This window comes from Malaclemys terrapin, chromosome 2 (assembly GCF_027887155.1).
Source record: "Malaclemys terrapin pileata isolate rMalTer1 chromosome 2, rMalTer1.hap1, whole genome shotgun sequence".
Classification (NCBI taxonomy): Eukaryota; Metazoa; Chordata; order Testudines; family Emydidae; genus Malaclemys; species Malaclemys terrapin.
This window is the reverse complement of record NC_071506.1, coordinates 213,156,824-213,174,803: the sequence shown is the minus strand read 5'-3', so window position 1 is coordinate 213,174,803 and position 17,980 is coordinate 213,156,824. Positions and strand designations below refer to the sequence as shown.

Here is a 17,980-nt window from a genome sequence, read left to right as displayed (position 1 = left end):
TGGGAGGGAACATGGGAATTCAATGTGTTTAATTTCATTTCCCTCAGACATATTATTGGCCTATTAGAACACAACTAGCAAAGTAAATTTATTATATTAAAAAGCTACATTTTCTTTAAGGTATGCCTACATTTGGCAGTACTATTTTGTAGTTTTCTCAAAGTTTTCCTGGACCTTAATCTAAAATCCCCCACTCTATATAGACTTTAGAAGCAACAACATGGCCAAGCAATAATTTAAAAAAAAATTACACAGCTTAAATGTAAAGACTTAATGGTTATTTGAAGTGGAAACTCCCCCAATTTAGGAGTAATATTAAAATAGCTTTTAAAATCACTCTATTCTGGAGCAAGCCGTGCATTTGAGACAAAGAGGTTAACAAACAGGTTTGATACTTAGTTATGCTACATAAAGCGTCATATAGCAAAGAGTAAAATAACTATGGCTGAGTAGCAAGATCCATGTGGGTGGGCTCCTGTGCCTGCAGGAAGGGGGTCTTTATCTATTGATATACAATATTGATTGTATATTTTTTGTGCTACTTGTAACAGTAGTAATTATTTGATTTGTTATACAAATTACAAATTCTCATGCTCTGATGAGGATGAGTGTTCTGTCAAGATTTGGATGCTACTTACTATATGCTCAGCTTCTTTACTGCTACCAAGCACCACAGTAAAATAACTCAAATATTGAGGAAAAAGTAATCAAGTCCCTCCTGGACAACAATATTGCCTTCCACTTATATAACATCTTTCAGGTAAGGATCTCAAATTATCTACAAGGGAAATTATTCTTCTCTTAACAGCTGGGGAACAGAGACACAGAAGGCAAGAATTAATTTTGAACATACAACTTGAAACAGCTAGGGCGTTATTCTCAGAAGTGCTGAGCATAAATAGTAACTGAAAGGGAAGCTGCAAGTACTCATTACCTCTGAAAATCAGGCCTTTTGTGTCTCAAGTTGAATGCCCAAAATTGAGGCACCGAAACCTTGAGTGACCATTTTGGAAAATTAAACCTAAGGGAAGGGCACATAATGAGTTAGCAGTACAAGTATTCAACAATGCAGAAGCGCCATGCATTTTCCTGGGCAGCGCCTACTCTCACACTAGGTTTCATATAAAGAATGGAGGATCTCCCTCTGTTTCCATTTCCTTGATTAGGATCACAGCAGCAGGACTGGCTATATAGTTTGCAGCAGTACTAGCAATCCACATGCTCAAAAAGTCAGGCCCCTGATGCGTCAGGCCCCCCAAAGTTAGTGAACATTTAAAAAGAGAAGTTTTCTTTTAAAATTTGCCTCCAAACTTGTTTCTACTATAAACCTTTTTAAAATGAATACTTAACTTATCATGCAGTTATATGGCTTCAAGAAATGGAACTTTAAGAAGGACACTATATATTGCAAGACTAGCAAGTCATGACAGCTAGCAACACTTTACAGTGTTTGGGAGGCAGATTCCCCCCAACCCAACCGGAGACAATGCACTTGCTCTTCTTCTCCCCACCCCCTCCTCAGGAGAGGATAAACATGTGACAGAGGTGTGATCAGGTTGCTTAATGACACTGCTGGAAGGCACCCCAATACTAGGTTGAAGAGCACAGTTTGAAAGCCTATACACAATAGAACAAGGCTCCAGAGGCAGGTGAGGCTGGGGCAAAACCAGGCCTTGAGTTGCCTCCCTCTCCAATCCTGCTGCCAGAAAAGATCAGGCATATCCCAGCTGCCATTTGTGGTGGAACTAGGGATGTTGGGTATGCTACCACACCCCCTAGCTTGAAGGGGTTTCCCTTATATACAGGATTTGCAGTTTGGTTCAATGGCTTTCAGCATTCCCACTATAAAACTTGTTTCAGCACCCCAGCCAACTGGAGAGAGACATGGCCTGAACAGGAGCTTTTGCCTCACCCTCCCCACCTGCAGCCAGAGAGGGGCAGGCAGGGCTGAGCATCAGTATAATAGGTGTGTGTGTGGGTGGGGGGGGAGACAGTCCACTCTTGGGGCCAGGCCCTGACCCCAAGCAGATGGGGGAACAACTCCTGGCTGCTCTTGCCACGCTAGTGCCCACCAGGCTGCATGAGTTTCACCCTACACCCGCCCCCGTCCTCAGCATTCACAGTCTTACTCCCTACCGCTGGCCAGGGCAGGCCCTGGACGCCTAGGCCAGGTAGGGCGAGCACAGCCAGCCCAGGCAAGTGGCCCGAAGCCAAGCCAAGATTACAGCTCTCAGCATTCCGCGCTCCGCCTTGCTGCGGGCCACGGAGCGGGGCGAGCTGCGACTTCCCGCCGCGTCCCCACCCCAGAGGCGCTGCACGAGCCCCCCGGCAGCCCTAGGCTTTCCTAACCCCCAACTACCTCATTTCGCTCACGTGACCGTTAAACTACGTTCCCCCCACCCCGCCTTAATATACTTGGTGGATACAGCCGCCAATCACATTCTTCCACTTCGCACTGTCCCATTTCCATTGGTCGCTGTTGGTAAAGCCGCCTCTTCCCCCGCCACGCCTGTTCTGATTGGCTGAGATCATGGGCCTGTCCCTGCCCCATGGAAATACCTGTCGCTCTGTGACAGGTTGACAGGGAGGGCCTGACTGAGAGGGTAAGGTGGAGATTGGTTCCTCCTCCCCTTTCACCTCCTCTATTCCCCGCCCCTCTGCTAGCTCCGCCCTCTCTCAGATGGGCGGGGGGAAGAGACTCCCATTCATTTATCCTCGCACCTCTTCTGAATCGCCTGCGGTTTTAGGCCTTGGTAGTCTCATGCCCCAGCCTCGCCCCACTGTCTCCCACGTCATCTCCCCGTACGATTTCCTCTTGGCTCGCGCGCGGCCCTCCCCCGTCTCCCACCTCTCTGCCTCCCACCCACTCGTGCGCAGCCTCTCTGCCTCCCTCGCGCCCCCCCCCCCCCGCCGGCTCCTCCTTCCCCCTCCCTCTCTCAGCCTGTGGCTCCTCCTTGCCCCTCAGCTCGCGCGCGCTGTCCCGGTCGCGCTCTCTGCCTCGCGCCGCACTGGGATGTTGACGGCTGTGTCTGGAGGCAGATCCCGGCTCGGCGAGGCGGCGGCCGGGGGAAGCCAGTGAGGCAGCCACAGCCCCCGCCGTAGCGCCCAGGGAGCGGGCGGACCCTCCCTCTTTCCTCCCCCCGCCCGTGCGCTAGGCGGAGAGACTGCGAGGAGCCCGGGGTACAACATGGCGGAGCACTCGGCCCCCGACCACAGGCACAAACCCGCCAACTCCGCCGGCTCCTTGGCGCTGGGGAATAGCCGGCCCGGGACTGGCAGCGGCTCCTCCGCGGTGGCTGCCGGCGGCCCCCCGGCGGGTGGAGGCGGCCTGTCGGGGGGCCTGTCGCAGCCGGCGGGCTGGCAGTCGCTGCTCTCCTTCACCATCCTCTTCCTGGCCTGGCTGGCCGGCTTCAGCTCCCGGCTCTTCGCCGTCATCCGCTTCGAGAGCATCATCCACGAGTTCGACCCCTGGTGAGTCGCCGCCGCCGCCCTGGGGTAGGGGGTAGTGGGGAGGGCGGGGGTAAGGGGTCGGGGCTGGTCCATGAACGCGCCGCCCCACCCCCGTGTCCCGAGCTCCGGAGGCGGGGCGCTGCCCCCGGTGAACGGCCCAATCCGGCCGGGCACCGGCCCGCGGCCCGCTCGCCCACTTCGCCAAGTTGAACTGCGCCTGTTCCTCCCGCTGCCGGCGGCGGGAGCCGCGAGAGGACGTGGTGCGGCTGGGCTGGGAGCAAAGGGGCATCAGGTGTTGGGACACGCGAGGCGAAGGGCGCCGTGGGCCGAGCGAGGAGGCGCAGGCAGGCGTCGGGCTGGGAGGCAGCGTGAGCGGGACCCGAAGGTAGGGCACAGAAGCCTAATTGCTTTGCCTTTCTCCTTCCCGTGTGCCCCCTTTGAGTTGAATTTTGCATGCTGTAGTTAGGAGTAGGTTGGTACAAAATACAGGTTTTGTGGCAAGGGAGGTATCGGGAAAGTTGTGGTAACAGCAGGCAGGTGGGCTGCAGAGTGACATTGGAGAAATTGAAATCCGTATGTGCTTTTTTTAAATGAAGATGAACCAAAAAGGAACTAGAATTTCATATGAAGTCCTTCTGTCACATTGTTTGTTGTCTCCAGATGTGCAGTAGCATTTCATAGTATTCTTTCATTGGATTCCTTTTTGACCAGGGCCAGGGAGTGAGGAGGGTAAGGAATGCATCTCAGGAAGTAAATCTTCATAAAAGTGACTGGTGGGATTACAGTAAAACGGGTGACACTGATTTATTGCCAGATATTTCAAAGTGCCCAGTTTTTTTGTTTAACCTATGGTTTCTTACTGTTTCTCAAATATCATTATTTTCTAAAGATTGTTTTCATTTGTATGTAAACTGGATTCTTGTGCGTTGGAGGGAATGGAACCATGTTATGCAAAAGATCAAGAAATGCTGCACTAATTTCTGTTCTAGTCCTTGCAGCAAGGTTTGTGGCTCAGAGGAATACAGCAGGAGTGTGGGGAATTTTTTTGGAGAGTATGGCATTGAAATATTGTGTCTTGTGTTAGTTGAGACCATTCTAGGAAGGTGCCCCGTATTTAGATCCTTAAGTAAGATATTTTTCCATTATTCATTTGATTTTCTTATTTTTGTTTTTTAAACAAGCCAAAATTTTAGGTCTGAGGTCTCTTATGGTTGATCATTTTGAGGGAAGGGCATGCTCTATGTTTTGAAATACTGAGTATGCATTTTATTGTTTTTATAAAATCTAGAAAAAATGTAATGTTTTACTAAATAGATATTGTACATTTCAATTTGCACACTTGAATATTCAGTTTAGGTGCAACTTTTATTTAGTTTGCAAATTATGGTATTTGAGGGCAGAGGTAGTGTCCAGAGAAGTAAAGAACATGATGAAGGCTTTGTTCTTAAGCATTGTGTTAAATCCTTTTAATGCAAATTCAGTACTGAAAAAGCAAAAAAAAGGATACTTAGTTCAAGCATTGGCCCGTTATAAGAGTGTTTGATTGTGTAAATGTAAATAAGTGAAATTGAAATGCAAATCTAAATTAATATAAATTAGAGATTAAGGGATTTATTAAATTTGGTGCATACTTTAGGAATTGTCGCCTATATAATTTTTTTTATGCTTTTCTGTTCTAAGTTTAGGTAAAGGGATTTACACTTTGAAATAGTTTCCAACTGCAATAGTTTTCGCAGTCAGGAAGTTTTTCCTGGTATAGGGTCTAAATTCTCCCCGAATTTCTTCACGTTATTCTTTTTTATCAAGGTTCATTCTCCTCAGATGAATGGGAATTGTGCTGTCGTGAGTTAGGTGATGGTAGTATCAACTTAAAAAAAAAAAAAGAAAGAAAGAAAGGAAAAAAAAAGGATAAAACAAAAATTAAATTTCTAGCTCTTATGGCAGCAGAGGTAACGTTCTACTTGTAAACAGCATGTTAGATGCAGTCATCTTCCTGACTACAAACAGACAGCTTCGGTCTATTTGCTGCTGCATGTAGCTTTGTCAATCATCTGTAGAATAAAGTTAACAAAACCCAGTGGTTATTCTGCAAGTCTTGGAGCAACAGTGAAAATGTCAAGAATCGTGTCAATGTTATGATGCTACATGCCAGAAGTGTAGCAGTAGGCAGTAGAGCTATTTTGTGGGAAGAGAACCTAAACTGTGCAAGATCTGGAAGAAAGATGGAGTAGAGGAGACCCTTCTACATTGCAGCTGTCTTAGTGCAAGGAGACAGAGCTGCTCCTCCATTTGAGCAGTTAGATAGGAGTAGAATTGTAAATTTATAACACTCCTACTAGTCAAAGTCCGGTTAGAAAGAATCCATAAGCAAAGTCCAGGAACCACGCCCAGGTAAAAATCTCAGTACCTGCCTCCTTCCTAGGGTATGTCTACACTGGCAGAGTTACATCACTGACAGTTACATCGCCGCTCAGAGAGCGCTGAAGGGAAACCACTGTTGTGTGTTCACACTGTCAGCTGCCTGTGCAGCAGCGTGTTCACACTTGCGGCACTTGCATCAGTATTCGGAGTGATGCACTCTGGACAGCTATCCCACAGAGCATCTCTTCCTCTTCTGCTGCTAAGAGTTGTGGGAAGGAGGAGGGGGTCACAGGGCATCCTGGGTTCTGTCCCAATGCCCCGTGATGCATTGCTTCGCATCCCAGCAATCCCTGTGCTTCCATCTGCATTTGGTGCCGTCTTTCAACCGTTTGTGTACTGCGTGCTCTGCCTCTTCGGTGTGCAGGAATGGATCCCGCACTGTCGACCAATATGCTACTCACTCTCAGTATCATGTCACGAGTAGCAGTGTAGTTTTTCCTTAAACTACAAAAGGCAAGAGGAGTGTGACATTGATCTTGCCACGCATAGTAGTTACAACACAAGATTGCTTGTGGCATTCACGGAGGTGCTGACCATAGTGGAACGCGGCTTTTGAGCTCGGGAAACAAGCGCTCATTGATGGGATCACATCGTGATGCACGTCTGGGATGACAAGCAGTGGCTGCAGAACTTTCAGATGAGGAAAGCCACATTCATGGGACTGTGTGATGAGCTCACCCCAGCCCTGCAGCTCAAGGACACAAGAATGAGAGCTAACTTGTCGTTGGAGAAGCATGTGGCGATTGCACTGTGGAAGCTGGCTGCTCCAGACTGCTGCCGAAAGATCGCTAACCAGTTCGGAGTGGGAAGGTCGACCGTTGGGTTGACGGAAGTGTGCAGGGCCATTAATCGCATTCTGCTCTGAAAGACCGTGACTCTGGGCAATGTGTGTGACGTGGATGGCTTGCATAAATGAGCTTCCCTAACTGCAGAGGGGCGATAGATGGCACGCATATTCCAATTCTGGCACAAGACCACCTAGCCACCGAGTACATTAATTGGAAGGGGTATTTCTCTATGGTTCTCCAGGCGCTTGTGAATTACTATGGGCGTTTCATGGACATTAATGCATGCATCTTTCGGAACACTGGCCTGTTCAGGAAGCTGCAAGCAGAGATTTTTTTTTCCCGGACCAGAAGATCACTGTAGGGAAGTCTAAATGCCCATTGTAATCCTGGGAGACCCTGTCTACTCCTTAACGCCGTGGCTTATGAAGCCATACACGGGGAATCTTGACAGCTGCAAGGAGCGGTTCAACAACAGGCTGAACGAGTGCAGCATGACTGTTGAGTGTGATTTTGGCCGTTTAAAGGCCCTCTGGCGCTGCCTATATGGGAGCCTGGACCTGGCCGATGACAATATTCCTATGCTTATAGCCGCGTGCTGTACACTCCATAATATTTGGGAAGGGAAGAGTGAAAGCTTCACTCAGGGCGGGACAACTGAGGCTCAGCGCCTGGAGGCTGAATTTGAACAGCCAGAGACCGAGCTATTAGAGGTGCGGAGCGCAGGGCCTTAAGGATCAGAGATGCCTTGAGGCAGCAATTTGAATCTGAAAGCTACTAATATTTGTTGCTATGCTTGGGAGTGCGGTGCTTGTAATGCTCGGAGGTGATTGTGATTGGTGCACACTATGCACTGTGAAGGTTTAAGAAAATTGCCTGTTGTTTTGCAGGGTTCTGTTTGCTTTCAATTAATGGAATAAAGATTGTCTGTCTCCTCTTGTTGCAATTTTTTAATAAAATAATTGTTTTGGTTTGAAAGCAAACACACACATCAGCACTGTGGGGGATGGGGGAAGGGAGGGTCCAAGGAGGAGGTGGGGTCCTGGGATGGTTAAAGATTTGTGTATGTCATATGCAACCTTGTCCTTTGGAGTACAATGCAGTGGATACTGTACTTCAGCGGGGCTAAACTGCAGAGGGATGGGTGTTGAGTGCAGTGGGTACTGGGAGTCCGCAGGGCTGGACTGTGACGGGGCAGGAGTGGAATGCAATGGGTACAGACTGGAACCAGGAGGTTGATAAGAGTGTGGTGGTGGTGTCTGGGGGTGCATGAGAGAGAGTTTTGCAACAGCGGCTGCAGGGGAGGTGAGGCGAGGTGCGGAGCTGCTTGGTTTGTAGTGCTAGTAGCGCCTGCAGCGTGCTGCTTGGCGCTCCATGACATTTAAGAGCTGCTTTGTTCTGGTGCGCCGCTTTCTCCTTTCAGTCCCTCTTCTTGCTGTCCCGCCACTCCTTCAATTGCGCTTCACCAAGCTCTGACAGCTGTAAATGACTAGCCTCCTCCAGGGTAGAGAAGAGCTCCTAGCTGCATGCATCTCTGACCTCCGAGTCATCCTCTGCCTCTGGGTCCCCCTCCTCCCCATCCAAGATTTTCTCCTCCTGCCTCGGTCCACTCTTTATTGGCACGTGAGCCACCGAAGTAACCACAGTGGCCTTCGCAGTGGAGGTGGGCTTTCCACCGAGTATCGCGTCCAGCTCTTTGTAGAACCGGCAGCTTGTGGGCGCAGCACCGGTTTGCCTCCCACACCTTGTGTAGTTCCTTCACTTTGGCCCTGCACTGCAGTATATCTTTCTGGCATGCATCGTGAAATCTGTCTGTAGGTATCATAATTCCTACGGCGGGGACTGGACAGCCTCCTCTCCCCAAATGCGGATGAGGTCCAGCAGCTTGGCATTGCTCCAAGCGGGGGATTGCCTGGTGCATGCAGCAGGCATGATGACTTGGAAGGATGCACTGAGACCACTGCATGCATCACCGAGCAAACAGGAAGGGGACTTTCAAAATTCCCAAGGAATTTAAGGGGTGGTATCAAGCTTAGTTACTATTAGGGCTGTCAAGCGATTAAAAAAATTAATCATGATTAAGCACACGGTTAAAAAAGTTAATCGTGATTAATTGTCCTGTTAAACAGAAGAATACCATTTATTTAAATATTTTCAGATGTTTTCCACGTTTTTCAAATATATTGATTTCAACTACAACACAGAATACAAAGTGTACAGTGCTCACTTTATATTTATTTTTGATGACCAATATTAGCACTGTAAAAAAACAAAAGAAATAGTATTTTTCAGTTCACCTGGTACAAGTAGTGTAATGCAATCTCTTTATCACGAAAGTTGAACTTTCAACTGTAGAATAGTTTTGTACTTCTGTTAAAAAATGTTTCTCCCAAGTAATATTTTAAAACTAATGCTATTTTATAGCTAATGGCTTTACGATCCTCTGTAGATGTGTGGTTTTCTTTTAATATTTCAATATTTTTGTTATTTATTTAGATTTAAAATAAGACACCTATCCAAAGCTCCAGGTGCCCTAACAAATTATTAGCAGTACAACAAATGCAGTGAACCCTGGACAGCTGCAGTGGCACAGGAGCCAGAGAAGCAAACAGGGGAGTTTGAGTGGGAGTTCTGTTGGAGGAGTTTGGGGAAGACTAAGAGAGGCAGCAGAGGAACAGACAGGCTAGTGAAGGGAGTGTGTGGTGTTTTGGTGCTCCTTGGGGGTTTATTTTGCTGTGGGTGGTGGTTTGGTTTGGTTTGCGTTTCCCGGACTAACAGGATTTAGGTGGGAAGGCTGTGACAGATACCGAGACAGCAGTGGCAGTGACCCAAGCAGTGGAAGATAAAATGAAGATGACTGGATGTGGAAGCTGCGGCATCTACATGATCCTGGAAGGGGTACCTGAAAAGAGTTTCGTCTGCATGAAGTGCCGCCTGAAAGAGCTGATGGAAGAAAAGATCCAAAGATTGGTGGAAACTCTGGTTGAGTTTAGAAGGGGGTTTGAGCAGATGATGGAGCAAAGGCACGAGGAGACTGAAGGGGAAAAATTCAGACTTGCAGATGGAAGCAGGACCAAAGAACTCTAAGAGGAGACTTCTGGGTGAGGAAAGTGGACAATGGAAGCATGTGACTAAGAGAACCAGGCAGAGGAAAAGACTGGCTAGTGAAGGAGAAATAGAGCTCAGGAACAGGTTTGTGGAGTTGGAAAATGAAGAAGGGGCATAGCCAGTGGTTGCTGAAGGTGAGAGGGCAAGGAAGAAGAGAATAGCAGCTAGTCCTGTAGGAAGAGGGGAAGAGTCAATGGAGATAACACCAAATATGAGCCCCAGGAGGATACAGAATGGGTTGCAGTGGATTGCAAGGGAGAATAAAAATCAAGAGGAGAGCTCAGTGGTTTGAGCATTGGCCTGCTAAACCCAGGGTTGTGAGTTCAATCCTTGAGGGGGGCCACTTAGGGATCTGGGGCAAAAACAGTAGTGAGGGCAGGGAGCTGGACTTGATGACCTTTCAAGGTCCCTTCCAGTTCTAGGAGATAGGATATCTCCATTAATTTATTTATTTATTTTATTTATTTAGTTCAAACTAAATGGAAGGATAAACAAAAATAGATCTGTGACTAGGGTTTTTGATTTCAAAAGGGCTAACTTTAAAGAATTAAGGAAATTAGTTAGGGAAGCGGATTGGACTGAAGAACTTGTGGATCTAAAGGCGGAGGAGGCCTGGAATTACTTCAAGTCAAAGTTGCAGAAACTATCAGAAGCCTGCATCCCAAGAAAGGGGAAAAAATTCATAGGCAGAAGTTGTAGACCAAGCTGGATGAGCAAGCATCTCAGAGAGGTGATTAAGAAAAAGCAGAAAGCCTACAAGGAGTGGAAGATGGGCGGGATCAGCAAGGAAAACTACCTTATTGAGGTCAGAACATGTAGGGGTAAAGTGAGAAAGGCCAAAAGCCATGTAGAGTTGGACCTTGCAAAGGGAATTAAAACCAATAGTAAAAGGTTCTATAGCCATATAAATAAGAAGAAGAAAAAGAGAGACATGGGACCGCTAAATACTGAGGATGGGGTGGAGTGGAGGTTAAGGATAATCTAGGCATGGCCCAATATCTGAACAAATACTTTGCCTCAGTCTTTAATGAGGCTAATGAGGAGTTTAGGGATAATGGTAGGATGACAAATGGGAATGAGGATATGGAGGTAGATATTACCACGTCCGAGGTAGAAGCCAAACTCGAACAGCTTAAGGGAACTAAATTGGGGGGCCCAAATAATCTTCATCCAAGAATATTAAAGGAACTGGCACATGAAATTGCAAGCCCATTAGCAAGAATTTTTAATGAATCTGTAAACTCAGGGGTTGTACCGCATGACTGGAGAATTGCTAACATAGTTCCTATTTTTAAGAAAGGGAAAAAAAGTGATCCTGGTAACTACAGGCCTGTTAGTTTGACATCTGTAGTATGCAAGGTCTTGGAAAAAATTTTGAAGGAGAAAGTAGTTAAGGACATTGAGTTCAACGGTAATTGGAACAAAATACAACATGGTTTTACAAAAGGTAGATCATGCCAAACCAACTTGATCTCCTTCTTTGGGAAGGTAACAGATCTTTGGCAAACTATAATCAGATTGTCTGAAATCTTCTGTGGTTAGTCTCTGACTCAGGAAGAATTCATTTTGGAAATGTAAGCAAAAATGTTTCTGAGAACAAGGTTAGTGAGGAAAAATAGGTGGTTTGGTCAATCTTGGTACTTTTCTGGTAAGTTTCCCCTCTACCCCCCGCTCCCCCCCCCCCCCCCCGGTTGTTGTTTGGTTTTATTTTTAATATAGATAGATAGATAGATACTCTAGTGTCTACTGGGTGTGGAATAGGAGCTTGAAATTGGGGAGGATGGGTATTTTTGGGGTTGGATGTTTTTGCTGTCTCATGAAAATATGTCCAGATCTGGTCAAGTTACAATCCTGTAAAAATCACAATTTTACATATAGAACTGCTGAAGGTTTGTTCCAGAATTTTCTTAAATTCCAGCCACTCTGAACATGCTTCCTAGCATCACTGAGGGCTTGTTTACTCTACCCGCCGGATCAGTGGGAAGCAATCGATCCAGCGGGGTCTAGTATAGACGTGATAAATCGACCGCTGAGTGCTCTCCCATCGACTCCGGTACTCCACCAGAACGAGGAGCGCAAGCGGAGTCGACAGGAAAACGTCAGCTGTCGACTTACCGCAGTGAAGACACCTCAGTAGGTAGATCTAAGTACATTGACTTCAGCTACGCTATTCACATAGCTGAAGTTGCATATCTTAGATTGGCCCCATGCATTAGTGTAGACAAGCCCTGTGCTTCCTGCACCTTTCTGAAGCAGCCACACAGAACTGAACTTCAGGACATGGATGTGGACAAAATAGATTTTCTTTTTTATTTCACCTCCTGTTAAACTAGCCTTTGGCATAGGGAAAGGTGCGCTAGTCAGGGAGTCAGAGGACCATTAATTCTAGTCTCCCCTCTTCTTCTGGCTAATATTAAGAATTCTGTGCACTTCACAGCTCTTATTATTAAGCAAGGCTACATAACTATACCTGGGTACAGAGGAAAGTATCAGCCCTCCATTTTACAGAAAGGATAACTGAGTGTTTGCTCCAGGTCAGTCATAGCAGAGCTGTGAGTAGAATCCAGCGCTTTAATATAGGAGACACAAATCTGTATCCAGTATGTTGCTTCTCAGTCAGTCTGCCAAATCTACATGTTTGGGTATGCTGGCTGAAAACTGGGGTTGCTTCTTCATGTGATATACCGTATATACTCGTTCATAAGCCAAATTTTTTTAGTAAAAGGAAGCACCAGAGAAGGGGGTCAGCTTATGAATGGGTATTGAGAGGGAGAAGTGGGACACAGCTCCTCCTCCCAACAGAAGAAGCAAGGAGAGGCAGCACAGCCAGCAGAGCCAGAAGGGAGGAGACGGGGCCAGAGTCTCCACTTCTGGCCACGCTGCTCTTCTCCCAGCCTCCAAAGCAGCTGCAGCTCCAGGGCTGGCAGGCTGCAGCCGTGCTGCTTGGCCCCATCCCCCAGAGCAGGCTGCGGCCGCGCTGCCTGGGCGCCAGAGCTCGCTGTGGCCGCGCTGCCTGCTCTGGCCCACCGGAGCAGGCTGCGGCCGCACTGCCCAGCCTGCCAGAGCAGCTCCAGCCAGGTCAGACATCCTCCCCTGGCCCTCCCCAGATAAGGTGGGAAGGGATGGGATGGGGAGAGTGTGGGGGTCCTGGGCTGGGGTCATGTGGGGGGTGGTCACAGGGGTGACTCCCAGCTTCTCCCCTCCCCCCCCCAAAAAAAAATTTCCCCACCAGTTGCTGTCCCAGCCTGTCAGGGTAAGCAGCTGGCGTGCGGGGACACTTTGTTTACTTAGGTTTACCTCCGTGTCTGCAGATGCTCAAGGTAAACAAACCACCTCGGACCACCAGCGGCTTATCCTGATGGCCCGGGAGCCAAAGTGTCCTGACCCCTGAATTATAGAGTTGGCTTATGAACAGGTTATAAAAATTTTTGATTTTTACTTATCCATCCTGGGGGGGTCGGCTTATAAATGAACCGGCTTATGATCGAGTATAAACGGTAAATGTTCCCCTGTAGTGATTGGTCCGTGTAAGATAAAGTTTTCTGTTGTCCGCTAATGGAATTACTCCTTTAGCTCAAGTGATAGAGTTTTATGTTGCACCGTTGAAGGTCCTGGGCTCGTACACAGCTGACAGCCCAGGCAGGGATTGTTGTACATGCTAACGTTTCTTTTATTTATTTATTTTCACTTAAAAAAAGGAAAGTATACCGCCCCATGCCTCCTTTCTCTTAGTGCTATTCTTTGCTTTGTTAGCTATATACCTTCCACCTTCTGTAATACATGAGGCAGGGGCTATGTGAACAGCAGCCTTATTTACTATATCCTGTTTCATACATTGGGCCAGCTAAACCAGTGGTTCTCAAACTTTTGTACTAGTGACCCCTTTCACATAACAAGCCTCTGAGTGTGACACCTCCCTCTCCCCCATAAGATAAAAACACTTTTTAATATATTTAACACCATTATAAATGCTGAAGGCAAAGCTGGGTTTGGGATGGAGGCTGACAGCTCGTGACCCCCCCCCCATGTAATAGCCTCATGACCCCCTGAGGGGTCCCGACTCCCAGTTTGAGAACACCTGATTTAAGCTGTATGATAAATGGGGAAGGGGTCTTGTGGAAAAAAATACTATGATGATTATGTAATTATATTGTACAGGCAAAGTTAATTCTGGCATTTCTTTAATTTTGAGTGCTTGACTTGCAACCTTTACATACTTTTAATGTAGGCACACAATAAACAGTAAATAACTGTTGCTTTACATTGCAAGAAGTATGTTTTTGTGTGGGCGTGGGTTTATGAAGGCCTTTCAAATTCTGATCTTCCCTTCCCAGTGATTGGCAGACAGTGGGGAAAACCAGATGTTGAGAAGGGTATTTCTTCAAGAATGCATATGACTGACTAGGGAAGCTCCACAATAGATGGAATATCTATATATCTTTACCAACCAGTTGGAAAAATAACGTTTCATGTTTCCTGACCTGAAGGGTGTTGAATTGAAATATTTAGGACAAATGGTCAATAATACCTCTCTTGATACAGTTACAGTTACCTTTACTCTTTCTTTAGTCTTACTGTATGGCTTGAACTTGCTTTCTTTATGTCAAATCTGTCCTAAAATGTAATATTACAACATACAATTCAATGAATGCTGGAATTTATTTTTAAATAATTTTGGAAAAAATATCTTAAAAGAATGTTTTATCTTGACAGTATAGTTATGTTTATAAAAGATATTTACAGTTCTCATATATTTAAGGAATTTTAAAGTACTTCATTTTTTTAATCAACATTGGACTATCTTCATATTATAGCTATTTTTTTCCCCATTCAGAAAGTGAAATGGGTGAAAAGAAATTGTATCTGTAGTTTTATGTTTGTTTTTTGTGGGGGGGGGTTGGTATGGGGGGGCTGGTCAGGATTGGAAGCTAATGGGTGGCTATCTGGTCTGCTAAAGTGTGGAACAACAAGTGTCAAAACTAATACAGTTCATGAACTGTTCAAAAAGTTTTATTAATCTTCTTAGGGTACTTCGACTACTGTACTTATGCAAGTGACTAGCATGATTTATCTGTGTCTAATGTTTGAAGTAATATTTGAAAAGATGCTACATATGTTTCATGATCCATTTTACCTTGTAATAGTTTTTATTCTTTCAGTTGCCACGGTGAAAATTAAGTTTGACAGTAAAGAAATTCCATTAAACATTTGCACTGTAGCATCTTAATTTGTGATGACTGTTGGGGTCAGTCTCATTTTACTTTTGGTCAACTTATTCTGAGAACTTTTGTGATAATCTCACTTTTCTGCTTTAGCTAAACCTCTTCAGTGGCTGACAGTGTTCTTTTGGTTTTGAGTTGGTTGTCCAATTTGAAAGCAATAAAACTGAGTTTTCATTGTTGGTTTTTTTTTTTTTTTGTAAAGAAGGCTGAGCTCTATCTGTTGCTCAGAGGAATCTGTAACATTCCTTTTGATGGAAAGCCATATACCAACAGTTTTAGCCCTGTTCCAGCACCTTTGCTGTGTCTACATTAGGATGTCCTTTTTAGAACGCTTCCATGACATGCCAGTGCCTCTGTGCTTCAACATAGTATTGTTCTCCATGCTCAGAGTGTCTCAGCTCAGTAGCACTTGCACCATGTTCTTGGGATCTGAAGACTGTTTGTGTCAGCTTGCACTTTTCAGTGCACATCCATCTGCTGTATTTTTTCAAGGATGTCTTGGATAGAGAAAGAGGGGATGCACATCAGCTTTAAACACGTTAGTTCAGCAAAACTTTGTATAGGGTGCGTGGTCGTATTGTCTTCTGTCTTACATTTTACTGTGATATGCCAGTGGTGCCTGTACACGTCACCCATGCACTGAAAAAAAATGTGGGCATAGCCTTCAAGCCCAACAAGGAAACTTCTATATGAGACCATGCCCAGAATGCTTTGAAGAGTAAACTTGTAATGCTGAAACCTTATTGTTAGGTTTCCCCACACCAGGGTTCCCCCACCCCCATTAAACCAAGTGGGTCTGCTTTCCTATTGGATGCCCCCCCACCACCATTGGAGCTGAGGGCTCTGCCAGGTTTTGGCTGTTTGAAGTTGGTGGTACTGAACTCCAGCGTATCACATGAGGTGAAAGCCTCTGTACAAGAGACCAAGGCAGCAGGCACCAGGAGAAGGCACCTGACTTCAAGCAACTATGTACTGAGGCCTCCTGATTCCCCATCTTATACTGCAGTGCTCAAAGAAGAGAGAACAGTGATTTTTGGTTACCACTACGTCTTGTGGTCATCTGGGGGTCATCTGCAAGACTCACAAAATCTTCAGTCCTGGCTTCTAGACAGCCCTCTTGCTGTGGATCACCCCACCTCCAAAAAAGGAGATGCTGCAGGAAATGCTATTGAGTCTCTCCTGGCAAAGAGAGCTATTAAGCTTTTGTCACTGGCCAAAAAGATAATTGGTACCCAGATGAATGGTGGCTTAAGCAGAGCTGTTCCGCGGTCTTTATTTAACTAGAACTCCTTAGCTCATCTTTCTGGGGTGTTTTATTTCTAGCTAACTTCCAAAATATGAGAATATTCAGAGGCTACCTTCAAGCAGAATTTACTTATCAATAACTGTAGATTGTTCAGATGTTGTCTCGGCCTATTCATACTGCCTAACCAATTTCCCCCTCTTCCTCAGAGTTCTGCTGTATTGAAATCTGACCATGAAAGGAAGGTACAGGCAGTTGGTGGCCACAGGACACCATTCTATAACATTGGCCTTGAATGATTAAGTTTTAAAAGGACACTTGTGGCATCTAACTAGTACTGCTCATTGATAATTTTCTGAAGTCTGCAGATGCATCCCAAAAGTGTAAATATGAGGTGGCAATACTGAAGTTAATGATGAATAAACTTTTTTTTTCCCCTCCAAATTGTGCTGAGGTCCATTATTTACCAGTTCATATTTTAGTTTTTCCTTGAAAATTATTTAACACTTTTTTTTTTTACGGGTGGACTGGTATGTGAATATTTATGTACTGCACACCATCAAGTGTTCAGTTACCATAGTTCAGAAACAAGAATCTGTGTTTAACTTGCTTTAATTATTTGTCACTTGTCTTCAAGTGGAATATCTTCCATCTTTAGTTGAAAGCTTGCTAATGAAAAATTTAAAAAAATTTCGGGTCTGCAATATAGCTCATGAGATGTATTCTTTCATAGATAAAACCTTGTGAATTGGCTGAGTACAGCATTTCATCTAATGAAAGTTATTTTGTGAGGATAAAGAAATTAAGTATTTTTTAAAAATTGGATGATATTTGATGAACGGTTTGTGATATGTAACTCCTACAAGCAGGAGGTGGGCAGAAATCTGATAAAGGATAGGTTTTTTGTGAGTACCAGCCAAGAAAACTCAATCTTGGTGTTCTTAAAGTTAAGTAGCGTCCTTTCTGGATTGGGCCTTATCACCAGTAATAAATATCTAGTCCAAATTCTGCCTTCATTATCATCAGTTCAAGAGACTCAACTGTCACTGGGACCCATGGTATCACCTCCAGTGCCTTCACCTGCACACCGAACAGCTCCACGGATGTGGCCATCAGGATACCAGTTAGGCTGGTATCATCTAGGGAAGAACCACCGTTGATTTACCTGGCTTTCCTTTCTTTGGAGTCTGAAACTTCTTCACCACTACTGACTGATATGGCACTGCCTTGGTCTCAAGAAGAAGCTTCTTCCCCATCAAATTCTGAAGTGGGATCCTATGTGTCCCAACCTAGCCAGTCCCATCAGGAAGGGATATGTTACCTTCCCCCAGTTTCCGCCTCAGTACCAGAACAAACTTTATAGGATGGAGCCTTGGGCTTTGCATAGTTGGGGATCAGTGCCATACCAGTGGCCCTTTTGGAACCCAGGGGGCTTCCTCCCCCAATCCAGAGCATCACCACAGCAACCTCAGCTGGTTGCAGCTACTGGCTGCCAGGAACTTCATCTCCATAAAAACCATAGCGTCGGTGTTGAGCCCAGTACCAAGCCAACTCAGGATCCTTCTTGTGAACAGCTGCATGAGAAGCAAGAACTGGACTAGCCCCTGATGTCATTAGCATCCTCTTCCTTGTCCCTGAATGAGACAATTGTAGCAGAACCTATTTCTCCACCTTCAGATGATTTTAAGACTTAAGATTTTAAGTTGTTGAGAAGGATGGCTATGGCCCTAAATATCTTTCTTCCCCCCCCC

General features: G+C 45.7%; 1 protein-coding gene across 1 annotated transcript in view; it reads left to right on the top strand.

Annotated features, from left to right (window-relative positions):
• The first annotated feature begins 2,936 nt into the window (after positions 1-2,936).
• The window catches only part of STT3B (STT3 oligosaccharyltransferase complex catalytic subunit B), a 97,397-nt gene continuing 82,353 nt past the window's right edge, over positions 2,937-17,980 (top strand). Inside the window, exon 1 of the mRNA XM_054019849.1 lies at positions 2,937-3,471. Coding sequence (XP_053875824.1) covers positions 3,188-3,471 — 284 coding nt within the window. The 5' untranslated portion in view covers positions 2,937-3,187. The remainder of the gene's footprint in view (positions 3,472-17,980) is intronic.